Source organism: Exserohilum turcica (genome assembly GCF_000359705.1).
Source record: "Exserohilum turcica Et28A unplaced genomic scaffold SETTUscaffold_16, whole genome shotgun sequence".
In the NCBI taxonomy this organism is placed as follows: Eukaryota; Fungi; Ascomycota; class Dothideomycetes; order Pleosporales; family Pleosporaceae; genus Exserohilum; species Exserohilum turcicum.
This window is the reverse complement of record NW_007359981.1, coordinates 539,369-561,221: the sequence shown is the minus strand read 5'-3', so window position 1 is coordinate 561,221 and position 21,853 is coordinate 539,369. Positions and strand designations below refer to the sequence as shown.

Below are 21,853 nucleotides of genomic sequence, written 5' to 3'. Positions count from 1 at the left end.
TCACGTCTGTCCTGAAAACACCACAGCTTTTCGCCTTGATGCCACCCTTGCCACTCACGCTAGTTAATGCGCCATCGCAACGCGTGCGGCAATATGTCGCTACGTCCTAATGCGCCCACCCCGGCCCCCACATCAGCCGCGCCACCCACCCAGCGTCCATCGAGCATCGCGAGCGCTTAATCGCACTCAGATTAGACGCAAGTCACACCAATTTCCTCTCGCTCATATGCTTACTGTTGCACGACAGTACAAACAGGGAGGCGGATGGTCGCGGCTATTAATCAAGTGCATCGCCTTAGTAGATGCGAACTCCGGGATCATGCCAGGCACCCACTGCCGCAGAGGCCGGCGCCCGGAATTGTACCTCGAGTGACTTGCTGAGATATTCTCGGATCAGTGGCCTGGTGCACTGTTTTTGGCTCCTGGGTCTGCCTGCCATGTTGCCTTAGGCACTCGCTCATATCATCAAGACAATGACAGCGTCTCTTTGACGCAGTAAAGGGGAGGACTTTACACTGGCCTCCCTTTCCATCTTTCTGACCATGGTTCAGGCTGTAACAATCTTAGCCGTTGCATGATCCATTCACTTCCTTGCGCCTTCATCTCCAGTCGATCCTTTCCTCCTTCTAGTACTGTCATTTCGCTCTTTACTGTCCACGCAATATCAACGCCATAATTTCCCCCCAGCCATGCAAGCGAGTGAATCCGACCACACGAATGCCCTCAAAATATCGTCGGTGGCTGTCGCAGCCCTCGTAGGGGCAACTTTCATTGCACGCCAAGTGACCAAGGCAATCATCTTCCGAAAAGTCAGGCTGGACGATGGCTTCATTTTTTTAGCGTCTGTAAGTGAAAGACCAACTCCCTGTCTACAAAGACTTACAAACGAAGTTATTTGCTCTCGGCTTGTCAGCCACTACCTTTATCCTAGCAATCAATCGCCTCGGTTCTTCCGCTCCCTTGACTCCTGAGCAGATTGAGCTTGTATCAAAGGGATACTATGCATTCGACCTGTTTTACATCTTCGCTATTTGCTTTCCTAAGCTTTCGATCCTCGTCCTTTTCTACAGCATTACGCCCTGTCAGCGTTTCATCCGCCACGCGGTACTCGTTTTTGGGCTTGTCATCACAGCATGGACTTTGACCTCTTTAGCAGTTGTCGCAGTTGAATGCGAGCTTCCGAACCCATGGCGGACGTTTGGAGAACATTGTATCAGAACTGTAAGCATCTGCGATTCCGTGCATGCCAATAAAGATACTGAATGCTGCAGGGAGTTTTCTGGATCATCTACTCGACTCTCGACATACTCAGTGAGCTAGCCATTTTCGCACTATCTGTAATTCTCATCGTATCCATCCATATGCAGCTGTCTCGAAAAGTCGCCATTGTCCTATGTTTCGCACCTCGCCTGCTTGTTGTTGCAACGGTGGTTATTCGTCTCATCTGGCTGTACCCTATTACACTGCACGACAATCTTCATCATCGCGCTCCGAAGATGGCGATAGTATCCGAAATTGAGATATGTCTCAGTATCGTCACTGCAAGCATTCCTTTCATGGTACCTTTTTTCAAAAGTCTCGGTAGCAAAAGGCAGAGACCCAGCTCGTCAAAACCCCCAAGGAATACACCCAATAAAGGAACCGGACGTACAAAACTACCACTTTGGTTTCGAAGACAGTACAAGCATCGAGATCTGGAAACCTGGAAACCGGCTGCTGCTGGAGCTGCTGGCTATGAACTTCTCCCCAAAGCATCCCCAAGAATTCTGTCATTGGGATCAATAGCCCCTCTAAGCTCAAGGCTGCAATACTCGACACAAAGAAAGTCAAGCATACGAGACTTCATTATACGTGTTCCGCATCGCGAGTCTCTGAGCAAGCAAAGCTCTGAGCTAGTGACTCCACGAACATACAGCTCAAGTTTCATTTCTACAATGAACGAATCGTCAGAAGCGCTGCTCCTACACTCTTTCATACCTTCGAGAAGAGCACCAAACCCACCGAACAAGATGCATCTCCTTAGCCCCCCTACGCCGGGCTCGTGGCATTCAAGTCACTCCCCCCCTCCGATTCGAGACACGCCGCACAAGCCACAATTCTCGCTTTTTCCGCCTCAAAGATCTGTACCGTCGCACGCCCAACATCCTAAGCTTTGTACAAAGGCACTTTTGGCCCCAAAATTATCAACTTCCGACAATGATAATACCCGACCAGCGTCTACTCAAGACTTGACTTCTCCTATGGGCCGCGCTATGAACAGTTGGTTTAGTAGCGCAGAGGCCGAACCTGGCGCGCAGTCCTCAGCGCAGCCTCCTATGGGCTCGGAAAACCCGCGCAACCCAAACACATCTTCTCCGTCACAATTACCGGACATGCCCATGTATCCGTTGGTCACGCATACACGCTCTCCCACCGGAGCAAACAGTTTTTTTGATGAACTTTCTCCACCACATGACCGTTGGTATACCCCACGATCTCCTGAGGATACATCTATGCCTTTAGTTCAGGATGTTAGGAACCACCCGCGGGTTATCTTCCGCAATGTCTTGTAGATTACGCCAGCCCAGGCCATTTAGTATTTTGATGACGTCACGGGGCCATTCGCTCTTCTGACATAATGAAGCAATTGCCACACCTTCTTTTCTTCCTGAGACATGACCCCGCTTTCTGTACCATATTGCGAGTCACATAAGCCGCCACCACCTATTCACCCGGAACTCTACATATATCCTGTCAGCCTTACGCGTCTGATTATTTCCTTGTTTAGTACCTTAGGCAATTAAATTTGACACTCTCACTGTGCTCGAAGCTTATCCGCTCAGCGTATCAACTTGATGTCGCACCTATAAACCTCAGTGCTTCTAAGCTTTGTTGGAGCCGCCTTTCCAAACGCGCCAACCACGCACACTCCTCAAAGCCCACGCAGCTTGCCTATGGATATGGGTGAGCGAAAGCCGAGAGGTTTGTTCTATGGCATCATCTATAGAAATGCTAATAGTGCCTTGTATATGGCAGAAAGGTAGCCCACTAACGTGTGGGCTTCACCGATGCCTTTGGATGCACATCATCCGCCACGAATAAGAGCGAACACTTCGTCTCCCCTGTCTCACTCTCTTGAAAATCTCCTCCGACGCCCGGAAAGATTTTAAAAACAAACGCGACTCCATCTATGAGCTTCATCGCATCATCGGCAGAAAAGAGGAAAGCAACAACTCCGATACGTTACCCGATCTCTGCACAAGGAAGCTGGACTTTTACAAATGCGAAATATCGACGTTGAGGTCTGCCTCGCAGGCAGAAGGTAGCAAGTACAAATATGCGTGAAGCTGAGCTATGCAGGGTATTTCAATATGCCAATATGGGCCAGCCCGTCTACGCAAGTGCCACGCTGCAAAAACGGCCGCGCGAAGTCAGACACGATCTATGAAAACATGCTTGCTCCCGACGTGATCCAAATTGACTACAACACTCTTCCCCAAATCCTTATGCAGATGATGCATTGTCTCCAGTGACTCTTCGACGACGACTACCGGGGGTCCCCCGAGAGACGAAGCCGGTGCGCCTCAACGCGGATCATTTTTTGGCCATGCTTTTTGCGACTGAAATTGTCGGGACAATGTACCGCAAATCACACATTCTTTATTTCTGAGATTGAAGTTCTCGATCGGTTTCTAGCCCAGAATTCTTGTGCACATTTTCGGGCACGTCGTCGTCATGCCTAGCCGCTTTGTTCGTAAATTAGTAATCCATATTCCGCTACTTGCTTGCAGATGAGATACTTGGCTCCCATCATAAGAGACAGCACATTGTAAGGAAACCAGAATCATCATTTCATATCTCTGGCGGCGGGTGTGACGGTTTCCTTGCACCTTGATATGTCGTGTGAAAGGCTTACCAGCAACGAAGTACCCAGCCGAGGTGAAATCTGGCATCCAAGTGTGACTGGATTCCTGCGAGCAAATTCACCCGTGTTCATAACAATTTATGTCGCATTCCATCAAGTATACTTTGAAAAGAGTGAGCTGGTGACCAAGTGGTGCTGGCGTCGTTCTTCGAGGATGCTATGTTCCTTTCTGCAAGAGCTGTGGAATAGAGGCCTCGTCGCTGTGATTGAGAATCCCACTTGGGGATGGAAGTGCGAGATGAACAAAACATTTGTTTTTTGGATGCGGCTCAAGAGGCGAGGAATCAGGCTGGAGAAAAAGGTTGTCAATATGTAGTGTCTTGGGCTGGGTGCGTTGACGTCTGGTGAAGGCCCTTGCGACTAATTCCAGTATCACACTTGGACCAAGTCCATTCATTGTTGGCCTTGTGCGGGCAAAATCCTAACTGCCTTCTTATAAATTCACAGATAATACCGAATATACTGCGGAAGGCAAGCTACAAATACAAGCTATCAATGTTCGTAGACACTGCCCCAGTCATAGCATAGCTGCAGACCACATGCAGTGGAGATTTCCAAAAAAACAGTCTTTGCTTGCTTGATCAAACATCGGCATGGCAAAAGTGAACAGCAAAAATAAAGAGGAGTATGCCTCGTATGGTGCAGTAATCGGCAGTCATCTGCTCTATCCAACTTTCCTGTAGCGAGCTCACTGCGCGGAGCTTAATCGAACAAGACTGACGATGCCCTCATTTTCCACATCAAGCTAGCGGGATCTATGCATATCAGTAGTTTCACTGTGAAATTCACGTCTAATCTGGCTCTGTATGATATCACATAGACAGGCTTCCGCTCTTGATTCACTGTTGCGTTCACACTATACACTCACAACGCTTCTACTCTGCTTCAACCGCAGTCGAGTCTTAATACTCCCCCCAATTCACGGTATACCACACGCCGGTTCCCCAAATTGATTGCACCATCGATATCAAGGAGGTCGAGAGATACCAAGATATCATCACAATGACTACCTCCCGCAATATACTGCGTCCCGGGCAAAACCGCGGACGCATTGCAAAGGCCTACTTGGCCCACCAATCCATGTTCAACCCGCAATCACACCACTTACGTCGTCCCGTGACGCGCAACCACACGATTCCTAAACTGCCCAGTGAGTACTTTCCCTCGCTCCTCCTCGGGGCCCACCTCCCCTCCGCAATAAAAAACGTAAGTCTAGCACCCGTCCCTTACTCCCCAGTTATCGGCATGCTAACACTAGCCATCATACAGGTTAACGCAACACTAACATCAATGCTGGAATCCTGGCACGACTGCGCTGTCCGCGAAGACTACGGCCAGGGCCTGATATACCAGCTCGAAGACACGCTATGGTGGGCCGCCCAAGTCACGGCTGTGCTGCGCGTGGAGCTTCACAATATACGCGATGCCTTACCTTGGGATTGGGGTGCGTTTTGCATAGTGCACGCGCAGTTCTACGGTGAGTGGATGGAAAACGGGGTGATAGGTCGGAACGATTTGGTTATTGTGAGGACGATGGAGAGGGCGGCTAAGTACTTGGGTTTCGGGCTTGATGCTGAGCGAAAGGATGAGGCGTTTGAGTGGTTGCTGGATGTGTTTGAGCAGGATGAGGTGAGTAGGCTGGGGGTTGTGGAAGTGCAGGCGGATGGCGATGTGGTTATGAGTGGGGTGGAAGAGGAGGAGCATGTGGAGTGCGATGCGACGTGCTCATCTACTCCCAACGAGAAGCAGTTGAGCTTCAGCAGCGGTACTGGGAGCTTAACATGGTTTGTTGATTTCTCTCCAGCGGCGGCCGTGAGTGCGTGGAGCATTCTATGTGGACCTCAAACTGCGCCTACTCTCAGCCGCTTCGTGCTACAGCCGACCGAGGCGTTCGATGGACTTTGGGGTAGCGGAGCACCTGGAAACAGCATGTCGGTGTCTAGCACACCAGCGAGCACTATATCGAGCGGGAAAGGGATGGCCGAAGTACTTCCCACTGGATTCCAAAGTCACTCTGCTGCATTAAGGCCAGACCCCCCGGTGCCAAAGCAGTATACCCCTCGAGCTCCAGCACAACCAGGCGTCGTACCAAAGCCCTCATTCCGGTTTTCCGGCCTGCGGATTTGAGTGGCCATGGCATCGGAACGGCAAATAATGCGCAAGTAAGTCGAGGGACGTTGAGATCCCGTCTCGTGGCTGTGATAGCAGCACTCGGCAACACAATGGGTGAGCCCACATTTTTCTTTCCGTGATAGAAGACGAACTAAAGCGCTGCGAAGCGGCGACTACCACTAAGTGCTCTTCTCGTCAGCGCCTGATGCTCTTCCTAACCAGGCTCCAGTCACTGAGAACAACAACTATGGCTTCATGCATCTAACTCTGGAAACACACTAGCTCTCGGGTCTGCCATCTATAGCCAGTTGTGCAGGGTGAGTCTTAACTACTCGCGCTACCTGCAGGGTAGGGAAATCCTACTTCTTACTTGTAACAACACGCTACTTGTAGGCGTTATTACATCTTCTGTGCTGGACTTTCGGGATGACTGACTGCGTGCTAGGTAACCTGGCGAGAATCTGTGGTTGTTCCAAAGGAAAGAGAGATTTAGCAGTAGCGATTTCTGGTGAAAGGTATCTAGAGAATCCCCTCTCACAGAAAGAATCAAAATCTAGTCGACTTTATATCAGACGCAGGTCTTTCTTGAACTCTACCCCCCTCGCCCTGCGGAGTTCCCAGCCTTGCAGTACATTTCAATGAAAAACCGACTTTATTTTCTTGTATGGAATATGTGGTGCATATTACGCGCAGTTTGCATAATCGAATCGACCATCCGTGTACACGTTGAGAGTGCAGGGCCAGCCCTCCCTTGGGCAGGGAGATTGCTTTTAGTTTCATCAGCATCATTTCAAGTCACGTAGTTTAAGAAAAAAAAATACAAATAAAAAAAAAGCTAAACTCACTTTACGACACGCTTGCCCGCCGCTCTGTTTACCTGGGGCGCTGAAGATCAGGCATTCTCCTTGAGGTGCGGTTGAGCCGTACGTATTAGTACAGGTGGGCTAGTGAGTACATGTTAGAAAAAGTTCGATCCAAGGAGGTCCTACTGGACCTGGAAAAGGCAGAATATATATATACCTGAATGCCATTGGGCCTAGGATTACCACGTAGACTAGTCTCTACAATGGGGTTTGCAGAGGCTGCAAGACCTAGACTAAGCAAGAGGGCAATGGCAGAGGAGAGCATGGTACGTTTGTAAGGTGTCTTGATGGAAAGGTATGTAGAGAGAAAGCGATGCACAGTTATTGAGGTGAAGATCAAGGCTCACAACCTTCCTAACTTATACTTGTCCAACACGAACTTACTATCCTACATCAAGTAAAAGATAAGCAGAGAAATGACGACTAATTTCTTACTCCTAGGTTGAGTATACCGTAGCGCTTATACTTTCATCTACAGCGACTAGGGGTAACTTATGATTTAGGCTAATTAGCGTGGTATATGTTAAAGGTAAAGTCTTATTACTTGCTTACTATCCTATACTTAAAAACTTTATGTTAGGATATGTATAGACTTTACGTATATTAACTAACGCGTGCCCCTGGATCAACAAGAGACCCGTCTGAGCTAAGAATACCTAATTATCACAAGCTCGACCAAGTCCTGACCACGCGGCTCAATTCTAGTCTAAGTAAAAGTAATCTTGAAGGAGAAGAAGAAGAAGAAGAATAAGAATAAAAAAACACTGTATTTCATCACGTTACTCATGAAATCTATGTAAGTATAGTCGTAAAAACACACAGCTACACCATGACACCACTCATCCACTCATTCAATCACCCTCTCTCTTCTCGCCTTCCAGTAGAATCTCATGGCCATCGCCCTCACGCACCCCTTGGGCAATTGCCCAGCCGCCAACAGCGACGCCAGCCATGCACCACCAGGAAAGGCCTACCATGCCCATGTCGAGTCCCCTTCCGAATAACCAGCTGAACAAGATGGGGCCGACGGTGCGCGTAAGACTCGATACAGACTGGCCGATGCCATGGACTGTTCCCAGCACCGACGGATGTGGACTGGCGTTGTTAATGAGGATGGCTGTGCAGGGGAGCGCGAAAGTGCGTGCGAGCACTTGGATCGATAGCGCGCAGGTAATGGCGGTCCAGATCCAGGGGCCTGTGACGCCGGCGGGGGGCGCCGTCCAGCTGGGGACGAGGCTGAGGAAGGGGGCGAGCGTGTATGTGAGTGGGAAGAAAGCGAGGAAGATGCGGAAGCATCTTGTAGTGCCGAGATTGTGGGATAGTTTGGGGTAGATGAAGAGTTGAAGGGGGAGCCCGATGATGCCGATGATGGCGAGGGCGAGGCCGATGCGTGCGGGGGGCATGGCGAGGCCGCCCGTGAAGAAGAGGCCGTGCGGCTTGAAGTGCGGTGGGTGTGGGTGTGCAGGGTCGAAGCGCGGCGCGGAGAGAAACAGAGTCCAGATGCCGTTGAAGGTGCCTACGTGGATGGCGAGGGCGGCGTGGGCGCACAGTGTCGTGATGAGATTGCGTGTCCAGATGTGGCGGAAAGGAAGTTTTTGTCGAACCAGCTTGCTTGGCTTGTCAAAGCTGGCGGTGCCGTTGGCATGAGGGGATGTCGGTGTCGGTTGGAGTTCCAGGTCGTGGCTCGGGACGATGTTGTATCCAGCTTCTGGAGCGACATCTTGACGGAAAATAGTCCTGCGTATCCAGCGACCGATCTTGAGGCCAAAGTCAGGTCGATCCTTGCAAAGCTCTCCCGTCTCTTCGAGCAAGAAGAGAACTGCGACCGATGAGAGGAATAGGAATATCGCGCTGACAAGGTTGGGCAGCGCGTAAGGGTACTGCTTCATCCACCAAACACCATCCTTGCCACCAAACACAGAGTGAGATCCAAACAAGGACGGATAGCTGGCCACAGGGTCTGCGAGCACGCCACCTGCTGGTGTTAGCAGAAGCACGAATACAGACCATCTCCACATACCGAGCACAGGTCCAATCAAGACGCCAACATTGAACGTCATGGGCATGAGCAGAAACGCCCTGCTCTGATACTTCTTCTCCTTGATAATCTCACTAATCATAGTCCTCATCACACCCGCATTCCCATTCAAAATCCCAGCCATACTGCGAAAGAACACAGCCATGGCAAAATTGTGCGAGAAGCCAAAGCCAATGGTGCTCAGCATAGTTCCCACCAGACCCAGATAGATGGCGCGTTTGCGACCGCCACTCTCAGAATCGGAAAAGCGGCCCCATAGCATGGCAGTTAGGAACTGCGTGGCTGGAAACACAGCGCCAATGATACCAGCCTGGTACGAGATTTTGGACTCGGAGAGTGAGGGGTCAAACGACTGGAGCTGGTAGTAGAGGTATGAGCCTAGCGACGTCTGTGTCAAGGGCTCTGACAGCCGTGCCAGGGCCAATACTAGAAGCTGGTCTTTTCGAGGCAGCGAACTCCACGATACCGGCTTGTTCGCTGCTTGACTCTGCTCAGTGTCGTCGACTTGAGGCGGGGCGGCACCAGCTCCCACGCCGGTGTTAATCGAAAGGTCATGAGGCCGATTTCTTTTCTGGGCATCAGGACCTGGGCTGTGTGCAGTACTGTATCCCAGTGAAGCAGCTGCATTCCCGCCATTTGCCATCAAAAAGGTCGACTCGGAAAAGTGTTGAGGCCCGCCATCCTCGGAGCCACGTCTAAAATCCGTGCGAGTGGCGCTGTCACTGGACGCCCGTCGAGACGTAGCCGCCCCATTTTGATCCTGAGAGGGTGGTTTCATCAGCCAAGGCGGGGGAAGATGTTTGCGGGTTTCCAAAGACAAAGCAACAAGCCGTTCGTTCTAGCAAAAGTCGAGAAACAAAAAGGAAACATCGAGACCGCAGGAACAATGGGTACAGCACAGCAAAGCATCGGAAGTCTCGGCCGCGCTTGGTAGCGCGCTGTCGACAGCATTCGGTGCAGCGTTTCATTGGTGAAGAAGGCGTCGAGGCTACGGAGGTAAAAGTAGCGTCGCCACTTGCAGCGCTTATCTCCGGGGCGTCGTAAGGGTGTTTAGTCGCCCATGACATAATCAGCAACGTCGAATACGAGGTAATTCCTCGGTTATTCCGTTCTAGAAGTATCTTTGTATTCATTCTGGGCCATGAAGGGTATCATCACAATGTATGCCCTGATCTGATGGACTCTTCTACACATCGAGCTCAGGAGACGACACTACGCCCAGATGCGTGACCCAGTGCTTGGCTTAATATATTTAGATTTGACTATACGCAGGGCTCGTATCCTCTTCAGATTGATTGAAGACGCTGATATTCACACATGAGTTCTTCACAATACCATTCTATATAGTACACAGAAAATTCAGCTCTCCAAACATACGAGTTGCAGGACAAGAGTTCAGTAGCTATAGCTGTAGCCATAGCCTAGCCGCAGATCGGGTAAACTATACACGTCTCTTTATTTGCGCTATATCCCTTATAGAACTCTGATAATCGTATCACGGAGAGGAAATAAATAATACTGTAATTACTATCATTTCACTTAGTTAAGCAAAAGGCTTAAATAGCAGGAACGACGTCCAGTGTATACTTTGTCGTTGTATGTGTGGTAGATAAATATACAGCTATGCATTTTCTTTTTTCGTAAATAGTACGCCAAACAGCAGTGCTCAAAATTCCTCGATACCCGATTACATCCACTCTAACAAACCGGGAAAAAAGCAGCAATCTGGAGCAAAATTTTGGAAATATGACACTAGGAATTATCTCGCTATTCATTTCATGTCATTTCATCCACATCTACATCCCCGTCTCCCCCCACCCAACTCATCCACACCTAACTCTTATCCTCAGGACTAAAATCAATACTGACACTATTAACACAATGTCTCTCATCCTTTGGATTGCCAAACCGCTCTCCCTTGAAGATATGACCCAGATGGCCCCCACAATTATTACACACAATCTCCGTGCGCATCATGCCGAGACTAGAGTCTGATTTCTGGCCGACAGCGCCGGGGATGGCGTCCCAGAAGGCGGGCCATCCGCAGCCGGAATCGAATTTGTGGTTGGCTTTGTAGAGGGGCGCGGCGCAGCCGCCGCAGGTGTAGACGCCGGCATCCGGGTAGTGCTTGTTGTATTTGCCCGAGCCCGGGGGCTCGGTGCCTTTTTGGCGGAGGATGCGGAATTGCTCTGTGGGCGGGGGAGGCGGGAAGTTAGCATGGCTGGCGGTTGTAGGTGCGCGCGAAGACACATACCGGGTGAGAGCTGAGCTTGCCACTCGCCCTCGGGCTTCTGGACGGGGTAGTTTGTGTTGTCAGCCATGGAGCTGGAGGATCCGAAGAGGGCGCCTAGAAAGGGAATGTTTGGCATGGAGCGGTAGACGAGAGCGCGCTGGGGCGAGCTATATATGGTGCGGCCGAGGGTGGAGGCGGGGCTGGATCGCACAAAGGCGGTCGTGGTATTGGCAATGGAGTGAAAGGCGCGGACGAGGCTTGGGAACGAGGGAAACCGCATGTGGGAAAAATGATAGGTAAGCGTCGTGGGTGGTGATTTGGAAGAGCGGTGTTTCGGGCGGCGTCGAGATGAACCCATGCGTAGGCGTGGCGCGCCGCCCGAATGCGGCTTTGAAGCTCAATAATTGCGTCATGAGTGTCGCGCGCAATCAATACCGAATCAGCGCAACAGCCATCTGTGGCTGAGCTCCAAAGGCCGGGGGATGTCGATGCGTCCACGTCTTCATGGAGCCCCAACTGGCCCGGCCAGGCGCATGTGGCTTGCTACTGGGTGCGTCTCTGCGCCGATACGGGCTCTCGCCGCGGACACCACTTGTGGCGTCTCACCCATGCATGCGCCTCTTCTCTTAACGACGCGGTGCAGATGACCATCCAACCCCACGGCATCGGCTGACATCTTTTTCGGTACGCGAACGTAAACCTCGTATCATATTCCTGCGCCACGCCTTCAGGCATCCACCGAAGTGACTTGGCCGGCAGTATGCCTCTCGTTGCCTTGATGTCAAATATGCCGTGTTCCCGTCGCCTTTGCGCTGCTCTTCCATCTCCCATCTCTTGTGCATTCCATTAATTCGCATCATGGGCCCCGGTGAATCCAAAAAGACGCTGGACAGCGCGCCGCCAGCTGCACGTTCTCGGACGGGGAGATCAGACCAGGAACCGCCCGTCTATTACAACTCGGAGCCATCGAGTCAGCCGCCGCAGTACGCTAAGCCCGCGAACAAGGCGCCAGCTCAGTCCAAAACAGCTGCTAGACCCCATGTCCAGCATACAGGCAGCGGAGTACCAGCGGAAACTGTAGCTGCCTTCATGGCGCCGCCTGACCTGGAGCCTGAGATAAGAGAGAAAAAGACATTGGGCGAACGATGGAAAACCTTTGTCCGGATTTGCACGTCGAGTGGGAGCTCTGCGGAATGGAATGTCTTCGGGTCAAGTGTGAGTGGTCGTGCAAAGAGAAGGTAGATGCGACAAGGTAGGTGGACAAGCTTCGTTGCAGACAGAGGGTAGACGCTACAAACTCGACTCGGCTGATGCTGATGCCATGTTGGGCGTGCAGGTGCGAGCCTAGTGCCAGAACCGTGCTGGACAAGCCAACTACATTGCCGTGGCCTTCTCATGCCATTTCCACCCCCTTTTGAAATCGCTACCCTCTTTATCTACTGTAATATCCTCTTTGCTACATTGAAAGAGTACTGAATGACTTGCGGTTTGCATGCTCTAAACTCGACATGATATATGCACATAGATGATGAGTCTCATCTCAGCAATCCTATTCAACATCTATCGTCATCCCTCTCCATCCCATATATTACTAGTAGCTGCCAACGACATTCTCAATCTCAATGCTCGGCTTGATATACGGCTTCACCGTCTTCCTAACCATGGTTCTTTGCTCAAACGCATACGCAAACCCAATCAGGCTCTCTTCACTCCACAGTGCACCTGCAAAGGAGATGCCAAACGGAATATTCGGGGCTGTGGCATTCAGGTCGCCCCGGGAGTTCGTGATAACAGTGGTGTTAGATGGATACGCTCCCAGAGGTACAGTGACTACAGGTCCGCCAATAATGGCTGATATACCAGATGCCCAGAGCGTTGGAACGACTACCGCGTCGAGATTGTGCCTTGACAGAGCACCAAGGAGACCGCCTTCGCCGCCCAGGTAGAGATCTTCCTGGTAAGCCGCCCAGAACTCTGCGTCCGTGTTGCTAAAGTTTTGCGACTGTGCAATTGAAGTGTCGAATTCCGCGGTATCTCTGTCTGGATAGTCTTCGGCGGGGAATGTACGGGTAAACTGTCGCACCTCTTCCAAAGTATTGACTTTGTTGGGGTTGTAGCTCAGTTGTTCCAGGTAGCTGGCAAGGTTGGGCGCGAAATCGCCACTTAGAATGACATTCTCTGCGTTGGATTGAATGTACTGGTCCCAAGCGGTATAGTTTGTTCCTTCGACTATAGTAGCGCCAGCCGAGCGGAGAACATCAAGGGCAGCTTCAAAGGCAGCGTAGAGTGGCGACGAAGAGGTGCTGGGAATGCCAATCGCATTGCGCGGGACACCAATGCGTTTGCCCTCAAGAGCATTGAGCCTGCAGGCCGAGACATAGTCGGGCTTCGTCGCATTGGTTGTGTTCATGGCCCAAGGAATAGCAGAAGTGTAGTTGTCATACTGATCGGGGCCAGCAATGGCTTGTAGAATGTAGGCTGCATCCTTGACCGTGCGAGCCATTGGTCCAACCGTATCCTGGTGCTCCGAGATGGGAATGACAAGTGAACGACTGGTGAGACCGACGCTAGGCTTGATGCCGACGATATTGTTCACCTGACTAGGCGAAAGGATAGATCCGTCGGTTTCAGTACCCAGAGATCCAAAAGCCAGACCTATGCTAGCCGCGACACCACTGCCACTGCTGCTGCCGCTAGGGTCTTGACCCGGGTAATAAGCGCCATAAGTTTGACCGCCCTGCGCAGACCAGCCATTCGAAGAGTTGGATGATCGAAAGTTGGCCCACTGCGAAAGATTCGTCTTGCCTAGGATGATGGCACCTGCTTGGCGCAATTTAGCAGCAACAGTGGCATCACGTGGGACCTTTGCTCCGATCAGAGACCACGAGCCAGCTGTGTTGTTCATCTGGTCGGCAGTGGCAATGTTGTTCTTGATGAGCACAGGGAGGCCATGAAGAGGACTGCTCATCGTCAGCTTTGCAACCAGTGTCATGCAGAAGACAAACCCTCTCAACTTTCCGCGAGCGCGCTCCTCATCCAGCTCTTTTGCGATGGTCCATGCATCTGGATTAATCTCAACAACCATGTGAAGCGTCTTGTTGACTTCGATGATACGTCCGACGTAAGCCTGGAATCTGTCAGCAATAACCCCTATTCAAGCCACTGTTTGAAACATACTTGTACCAGGTCCAAGCTTGTAAAGGCTCCAGCAGCCAATCCAGCAGTCAATTCATCCGCGGTAGCATCGAGAAGCGACGGGAAAGTTTTCGTAGTGTTATACTGCGCGTACACGCTCGCAAGTGGCGCAAATGCCACAAATGCCTTGGCCAAGAACCAAGCCGAGACCATGATGCCGACTGCACCAGCTATAGCCCAAAATGAGAGACTTATCAGTGAAGAAGAAGGGCCTTCTGGACGTCCACGAGAGTAGGGGGCGTTTTGTTTGTTATATCCATCTGGGGAAATTCGATCTGACATTGGCTCCCGTGACTTCCGCATACTGGACAAGGGTCAGTCTGCCGGGATATCTTCCCCGCGGGATTGATGTCATATATCTTGCTTTAGACGATAAGAGCCGCAAAACTGCAGTGGAAAAGTCTTGAAAGGAGCTGGTAAGCCGAACAGTAACGCACAATATGCAGGCAGTTTTGGCTTGGCCAGTCCGTCACACCCTGATGCTTCATTAGCGTGGTACATCCGTATCACCCGGGCAGAAAAATCTCGCGCATAGTTTCATGGCTATGCTGGTATGCGAAGCCACGAAGCAGAGTCAGAAGATGCGTCGTGAACGTCGACAAGCGTATCTGCAACAGCGGCAGGTATAGAGCGGATCTTCCTCTAACTAGGAAGGTGCTAAGCAGGACGAATCGTGAAACTCAAGGCTTGGCTCCGCGGGAGTCGAAATGGCTGGGGTCTTGACGGATAGCTATCGATAGGCTTAGTCTACCTTTACTATGATGCAAGCTTGAGACCCAGATGTTGCTCGGATTGCTATCGACCTTCCTGACTAGGCGGGTTGCATATGCTTGAGAGTGTATCTTGACATGTGTCCCTCGGCTGGGAATACCGCCGATGCTGAAGTCGTAAATTCTGCCTTGTACACCCAGCGGCCATTAGTCATGTAGCCGTATCATAGATACTTTGGTTCATTCAAAGTAGCCCGGGAATAGCCATTGTAGCTTCTTCTCCGCATCCTGTCCTCGTCCTTCCTTCTTCGTCATGGCGCCTGCAAACCTCATCTGTCCTTCGAGGTGCTTTGCAAGAACTTGCTCACCATGCTCCTCCTTGCTGAGTTCGTTCAACACGGCGCCGACGAAGCGTCTGGCGTTCTCTGCGTTTGCTTTCATGTGGGACATGACCATTTCGACGTTGACATCCTCCTCGCCGTCGCCCCTCCAGCAGTCGTAGTCGGTCGCCATGCAAATCATCTGGTAACCGATCTCGGCCTCGCGCGCAAGCTTGGCTTCAGGTAGAGCCGACATATTGATGACGCTGCCGCCCCACGATCGATAGAGGTTGGACTCTGCGCGTGTGCTAAACTGGGGTCCTTCCATGCAGATCAAAAGACCTTTGTCGTGCAGTGTAACACCGTCGCCTTCAAGCGCATGCCCACACTGTCTCACGATGACGGCGAGGTTTTTGTCGAACGGGTCGCCAAAGCCCACATGGCCTACCATGCCGCCCTCGAAGAAGGTGAATGGCCGGATGCCCTTGGTACGGTCAATGATCTGGTCTGGTACGACAAAGTCGCGCGGCCGGACGTGTTCCTGCAGCGAGCCGACGGCAGAGAAGGCGATGATGGTGCGGACGCCAATGTGTCGCAGGGCGGCAATGTTGGCCTGGTTCTTGACCTCGTGAGGAGCATACTGATGGTGCAGGCCGTGTCGTGAGAGGAAGGCTACTGGGATGGGCTTGCCAGAGGTGGGCGATGGGTGTTGCAGGATGGAGATGGGAGAGGACGGCTTTCCCCATGGCGTGTCGATATCGAGGGTTGCAGCGAGAGTGAAGCCCGGCAGCGACGAAATGCCAGTGCCGCCTATGACGGCGATGTGGACGGGCGCTGCACAAGAGGTAAGCGGGAAGCCGGGCGACTAGTCATGGGATGCACACCATCGAAAGTGTTTGGGACGCCTGCCATTTTGCGGTATGGAATCGAGACGTTTCTGGCGAATATGCGGGGGCTGAGGTGGGAAGAAAGAAGGGTTGGGCTGAAACTGACGCGTGAAAGCATTCACCGCGGGGCAGCCGCCAGAGTCGCGACTGCAATTTCTGTCATGGCGGGGTACTTTGCCCTGGTACTCTGATGGCGTCACGCTGCCGCCAATCAGAGGCGTTGCTGAGAACACGCTAGCGGCGGACGGTTACTGTGTTGGGCTCGGATGTCTTGCTCCATTAATCTGCTCTTACATGCGTATACAGCGACGAGCCCTTGACACTCGCCATTTAGCACACACAAATCCCGCTTCATATATTATTGCCCCATAGTAGCCATCCACTCCTCCCTCATCGCCTCTCCCAGATCCCAAGCCCTCCCCTCATCCACCACAAACTTGACCTTGTACTCCTTCATCCTCGCTCTCTGCGTCTCGTCAAAAAGCACGCCCATTGCGCCTCTGCAATGGCCCTCTCTCTCCTCGTCTGTCTTCGCCTCCGTGATGAACCGAATCACCACCCTTGCTCCGGCTTTGAGTTCAAAAAGACCATCCAGGGATTCGCGCATGCGCTCAGGACTCTTGGGCACTCCAAACATGTATGCCCGGAATGAACCCCGGTCATGTGATACAGCGTTCAGCCCGATTTCCACATTCGCGACCAGTGCTTTGGGTAGGATGCCGAGGCGCATTTCGTCCGAGGTGAGGAACCGCTTCATTACGCCGGGATCGTCGCCGAAGATAAAGCTGGATGTACGGTAGTAGTTTTCGACCAGCTCGTTATACAAGGGCTGCGAAACGTATTCTGGATTCCAGAAATGCTCCGGGAAATGCTGCTGCTTCCATCGCTCAAAGTTGTACGAGTAGAGTCGCGTCAATGGGTCTAATGTGGTCCGGAAGTGCTCGCGCTCTATGATTTCGCCATGTCGGGTGCTGAGATGCAGGTAGATCATGTCGCGCACTTCACGTGGCAGCTTGGTCATGATGTGGGTGCTGAGCTCGAGGCATTCTGCTTTGGCCAGTTGCTCGACAGAATCCTGCGTCCTTGGTGTGATGCTGGCGAGGTCGGACTCTAGTATAGCTAGCTCTCTTCGCAAAGCTTCTACACGTGCCTTGCGAATGCTTTCTTCAGACAGAGCTCTGGATATATCGGGTCAGCAATAGTAACCACAGGGCTGTAGCCAAGTGCACCTCAGCGCGCGCTTGCGCAGTTCCCCATATGCAACGCAGCCATCACCGTCAATGCTCCTCGGAGCATCAGTCATTGCAATATCCATGTTCATTTCTGATTACAAGTAAGGGAAATCTTGAGGAATTGCATTCGGTTTCTGGAGAAGCCAGGGCGAGGCTTATCAGGGTACTGATGATCGCTCACTCGGGTGCTCACACCGCGCCGTCTTGGCTGTTGGGCAAACCACTGCCTGCCACTTAGGCGTACCTCAGCCCAGCTTCGCTAACATGCTGATTGCAGGCAAGCATCTTGTGCTATCTCCGAGTGACGTGGCGCCCAATCAGTCGTGTTGCCTCTTCGCTTTGCATAAAAAGAAATCACAGAAAGAGAACAAAGGCGGTCAACCGCTGTTTCCATCATAGACCTTTTCGCTTTTCGCCATACATGCCATAGGTTACTCTGATGATTCCAAGCTCTTTTTCATCGTCTATACCGCCGAGTGCATCGCTGAAAAACTCCTATGACTCGCTCATAGTCTCGACTTCTTGCTCTTTCTCGGCACGTTCCTCGGCGGCGATATACTTCGCGAGTCAGCAATAACCACGTTTTAGTCCACGACATGTGACAAACTGACCTTTCGATACTCTTCGCTCAGTTCCTCAGCAGACGCTGGATTCCATACCGACGTAAACATTGTACAGACACCGGTATTAGTACAAGTAGGATACATGTTGAACCTACATCGGATGTGAATACCGGCATCTTTCAATCGCTGTATAGTGGGGAAAATCAAAGGAACAACTTTGTTGCAGAATGATTTATGTCTCTTCAAATCGTAGATATGTGCGTATTGTGGTACTCCTAACCCTACAGTGATCGTAGTACCTGCCCTGAAACCAAAAAGGGATTCCAGGTGCAAGAGGACTTGTTGGGGTTTCATGATGGCGAGGGCCGTTTCGGTTATTCCAATATAAACCTTCGGGTTGGTCCAACGGCGTTCCAAATCATTGATTTTCCAGAGTTCGTCGTCCAGAAGCTCCCCAGAGATTCCATCAGGTGCCTTGAGTTCACCCAAGGCGCAGCAGATGTGGACGCCCAAGTTCATAATAAAGGACACAGGAGAAAAGGGGAATCCCCAGTGGACTTGACACTTGAACTTTTCTATGAGCTTGGTGTTGTCGCCAAATTGGAATGTTGTGCAGTGATAGTATCTCTCGCCGATTTCTCGAATCATATCCGTGCCCACGTATCCAGCGTGACGACAATGCTTCGGGGCAAAGAAAAAGGTCCTAGGGCTTAGTCTATGCTTTGAATCCCAATCGAGATAATGTACTGGCCACACGGTGTTGCAGTCGGCCCCCAGCTTGCGGGTGGCATCTTCACAGCCAATGATATATCCGTATATCATGTCTCGGACTTCACGGGGGAAGGTGTTGTACACATGTTGGCAGAGATCCAGGCAACTCTTTCTTGCATAGGCTTCAAGTGCAGTCTGGATCTCCATTTCATCCTGGTTAGCCCTGATTGTAAGCTCTCGCTTTTCCTTCATTAACTTCGAAAGGATATCATTGGTTGCCACGAGACTGCGGTTTGAAGCATCGAGCTTCAGCTCATTCCTTTGTTTCTTTCTTAGAGCCCTAAGTAAACCATTAGTTGGAGTTCTAGAAAAGATGAAATGGCTTACTCGATGCAGTAGTTACGCAGGCGGTCCAGATCACCCATAGCTGCTACTCGGCCTGACATGGTTGCTGATGAGACGTATTGTGGGATTTGGAGAGGTGAAGTGTGGGCCAGTGGATAGAGACTCAAAGAAGGCGTAGGAAGAGAGTAGAAGGTCTTCAGCCTAGCCACTAAGCGAGCGGTAAGTGCGTAGTGGGGCGCGTCGTCGCTCCTGCCAGAGTGAGAGAAACGAGGTGAAGGAGCAAAAGCGGAAAGACGTTTGTGCGGCGGGATGAATGTTGATTGCAGTTTAGCCATTACTTTGTATCTTGAAATCTGCACAAGAAATATAGACGCTGCTTTTGGTACGGAGTGAAGTCGAGATATGATGTCGTTGTTTTGCCTTGAGTGTGTTCTTATCACGCATTGCTGTAGGCCCTTCATGTTGCGCGTCAATCCGATGATATGTCCTCACACATGTGTTTGCTGCTGCCAGAGAAGCTCTTACGAACACCATCCATACTGTGCCAATAGTCCTCCGAAAGCGCGTCACCCCCATGTCAATTCAACGCTAGCCAATGGCCATCCTATCATTATCTTGTTCAGAGAGATTTTCCGACTCCTATAGCCACAGTTCCGCAGTCCATATTTGAATCGATAAACTTCATACAGTCCATCTGACTGGTGCTGGGCTTAAGCAATGTATAGGATAGTCACGATGAACGGTCGTCACGTGATCAATGGCAGCTTCGACATGCCCAATACGCCAACCGACTCTGGGCAATATCGAACCCCACCCCAGATTTGGATTAAGGCAATTTGTTCCGTGGTGGCTTAGAGATGCTTGTCTTGTCCCGCAGTTAGCATCAGGCAACCACACCACCAAAGCCACTAGCGTCACTCAGCTTGGCCTGCACCTATACCCTCCCTTTCCGCCGCCTTTGTCCAGAACTTCACGTTGCTCCCTCCCAAAGCTCGCCATAATACTATATTCAAACAACTGGGAAGCTTCTCTGAATCTCCTCCCCTTACCATGGATACCATTGCGTCATCGCCTGAGCGTTTTCCCGCGATAGAAGAAGCTGTTACACCGTGCGCGCCTTCTATCCCACCCTCCGAATCTTATTTTCGCTGATTCCATACAGGCTATTGATCCGAAGCCAGGGTTTGTGCAAAGAGTTGCGCGACATCAAAAAGCAACAACGTTCCTGGTCGACAGAGAGGGAGAAAAAGGAAGTGGAAAAGCGAACTGAGATATGGCAAGCGGAGCGGAACATTCGTCGAGCTATTCAGCCTTTTGCAAAGACTTCATGCCTCAGCCTCTGCGAAAGTATATGCAATAATCTCCCGCGCGAGATCAGAGACATGATCTACGAGTACCTCTACGACCACGACACCATTTACGTGGGACCAGAGTACTTTACCAAGACAACGCAGCCATGCCAGCTCAGCCTGAAAGCTCACTACTGGGATAATGAGTATGTCGGCCGCGATATGCAGCGCGAAATTGTGGAGAGCTGGTACCGCACGACACTCTTCTATTTCTACGACAAAGCCGCCAATGTCAAAGTCACTCAGCAATTCTTGGTCACGGATAAATGGGGCCTTGGCATCGAACCGCGACATTTCTTCTGCCATGCCCGTATTGAGCTGTGCATGGACAACGTACTACACCGTAGGCGTGGCTCTCCATACTATGACAAAGGTCCCTGCTGTGTTGTGACAGACGCCGGACACAAACTCATCAAGTCGCTCAAGAACTTTGAGGGCTTACCGAACCATGTTGAGTTCTTCATTCGCATTCATACATACAATGCGCCAGAGACCGGGTGTATGAGCAAAGAAGAGTTGCGAGATGCTATCAGAGTTGTGGTCAAAGAGTTGGAGACGCTGCACCAGGGTGGACATCGCCTTATCCTTCAGTGGCCCAACTTGGACAATGTCGAGCTTTCGTGGAAGAAGGATTCGTTCTCTGTGGATGGGTGGACCAAGCGGTTGGAGGTAGCTGCTGAGTTAGTGCCAGAAGAGATGAGCGAACAAGGTATGAGTGACGAAGACGCAACTATCTGATCTTGGAATCATGGCGTCCTGGATGCGGAGATATAAGTGCTGCAAACACTTTGAGCTGGAACCTCGGAGGGCTGGTATGAGTCATATCTTGAGTCTCATCATGTCACTTTTAAATAATCTTCGGCTATGAATCAGTGGAAATACTACTTGAAATCGGACTTTGAAAGCAGCATCACTGCTGGAAATCCAGATGAGAAATCTCAAAATATGTCTATAAGCAAAACCTGTGGTTATTAAGGGTCATCAAAGGTTTAACCAGTGACAATTGCACTAGGACGATAAACGAGAATGGAGGAACTCTGTCCCACAGCATCCATTGCCAACAAACCGACAAAACTCGTCTTCACCACGTCTCCACTAAACCAGCAGCCAATAGAATCACACAATGTCGTGGTACCTGTTTCAAGGGCGACCCACAGTGAAGCCGATCACCTTTCACGCTCAGTGATTGTTTTGCGCTAACTCTTTTCGTCGATCTGGATCTCGCTCCCACCACACAGCCCACGCGCACTTAGCCCACACGCTCTTCGCCCAGCTTACCACCTCCATTGTCACAAAGTCAAATCCCCAAAGCCAGTCGAATCGAACCTCTCGCAGCATTGATACGACACTCGGATCTGTGCCCCGGCCCATCTGTCCTTGCTCAAGCTTGC

General features: G+C 51.2%; 9 protein-coding genes across 9 annotated transcripts; 4 read left to right on the top strand and 5 right to left on the bottom strand.

Moving 5' to 3' along the window:
- Positions 1 to 689: 689 nt before the first annotated feature.
- Positions 690 to 2,552, top strand: SETTUDRAFT_38875 (uncharacterized protein; the record flags this gene model as incomplete). Its single annotated transcript, XM_008025909.1, has 3 exons — positions 690 to 845; positions 892 to 1,221; positions 1,272 to 2,552. 3 exons carry the CDS (start codon positions 690 to 692, stop codon positions 2,550 to 2,552), a joined length of 1,767 nt encoding a protein of 588 aa, XP_008024100.1.
- Positions 2,553 to 4,906: 2,354 nt separating this feature from the next.
- Positions 4,907 to 6,031, top strand: SETTUDRAFT_38874 (uncharacterized protein; the record flags this gene model as incomplete). Its single annotated transcript, XM_008025908.1, has 2 exons — positions 4,907 to 5,110; positions 5,174 to 6,031. 2 exons carry the CDS (start codon positions 4,907 to 4,909, stop codon positions 6,029 to 6,031), a joined length of 1,062 nt encoding a protein of 353 aa, XP_008024099.1.
- A 1,699-nt stretch (positions 6,032 to 7,730) lies between these two features.
- Positions 7,731 to 9,560, bottom strand: SETTUDRAFT_160675 (uncharacterized protein; the record flags this gene model as incomplete). The annotated part of the gene is made up of 1 exon (XM_008026062.1): positions 7,731 to 9,560. The coding sequence occupies one exon, from the start codon at positions 9,558 to 9,560 to the stop codon at positions 7,731 to 7,733; it is 1,830 nt and encodes a 609-aa protein (XP_008024253.1).
- Positions 9,561 to 10,430: 870 nt separating this feature from the next.
- SETTUDRAFT_168604 (uncharacterized protein) lies at positions 10,431 to 11,451 on the bottom strand. Its single transcript, XM_008026061.1, has 2 exons — positions 11,172 to 11,451; positions 10,431 to 11,106 (listed from the first exon to the last, which is right to left on the bottom strand). Exons 1-2 carry the CDS (start codon positions 11,428 to 11,430, stop codon positions 10,751 to 10,753), a joined length of 615 nt encoding a protein of 204 aa, XP_008024252.1. The 5' UTR covers positions 11,431 to 11,451; the 3' UTR covers positions 10,431 to 10,750.
- Positions 11,452 to 12,008: 557 nt separating this feature from the next.
- SETTUDRAFT_27653 (uncharacterized protein) lies at positions 12,009 to 12,392 on the top strand (the record flags this gene model as incomplete). Its single annotated transcript, XM_008025869.1, has 1 exon — positions 12,009 to 12,392. The coding sequence occupies one exon, from the start codon at positions 12,009 to 12,011 to the stop codon at positions 12,390 to 12,392; it is 384 nt and encodes a 127-aa protein (XP_008024060.1).
- A 349-nt stretch (positions 12,393 to 12,741) lies between these two features.
- Positions 12,742 to 14,498, bottom strand: SETTUDRAFT_107963 (uncharacterized protein; the record flags this gene model as incomplete). Its single annotated transcript, XM_008026060.1, has 3 exons — positions 12,742 to 14,110; positions 14,156 to 14,277; positions 14,328 to 14,498. 3 exons carry the CDS (start codon positions 14,496 to 14,498, stop codon positions 12,742 to 12,744), a joined length of 1,662 nt encoding a protein of 553 aa, XP_008024251.1.
- Positions 14,499 to 15,295: 797 nt separating this feature from the next.
- Positions 15,296 to 16,380, bottom strand: SETTUDRAFT_108117 (uncharacterized protein; the record flags this gene model as incomplete). The annotated part of the gene is made up of 2 exons (XM_008026059.1): positions 15,296 to 16,209; positions 16,260 to 16,380. 2 exons carry the CDS (start codon positions 16,378 to 16,380, stop codon positions 15,296 to 15,298), a joined length of 1,035 nt encoding a protein of 344 aa, XP_008024250.1.
- Positions 16,381 to 16,620: 240 nt separating this feature from the next.
- On the bottom strand, positions 16,621 to 20,165 carry SETTUDRAFT_108364 (uncharacterized protein; the record flags this gene model as incomplete). The annotated part of the gene is made up of 2 exons (XM_008026058.1): positions 16,621 to 17,387; positions 20,054 to 20,165. 2 exons carry the CDS (start codon positions 20,163 to 20,165, stop codon positions 16,621 to 16,623), a joined length of 879 nt encoding a protein of 292 aa, XP_008024249.1.
- Positions 20,164 to 21,200, top strand: SETTUDRAFT_38867 (uncharacterized protein; the record flags this gene model as incomplete). The annotated part of the gene is made up of 2 exons (XM_008025907.1): positions 20,164 to 20,222; positions 20,276 to 21,200. The coding sequence occupies 2 exons, from the start codon at positions 20,164 to 20,166 to the stop codon at positions 21,198 to 21,200; spliced, it is 984 nt and encodes a 327-aa protein (XP_008024098.1).
- Positions 21,201 to 21,853: the final 653 nt, after the last annotated feature.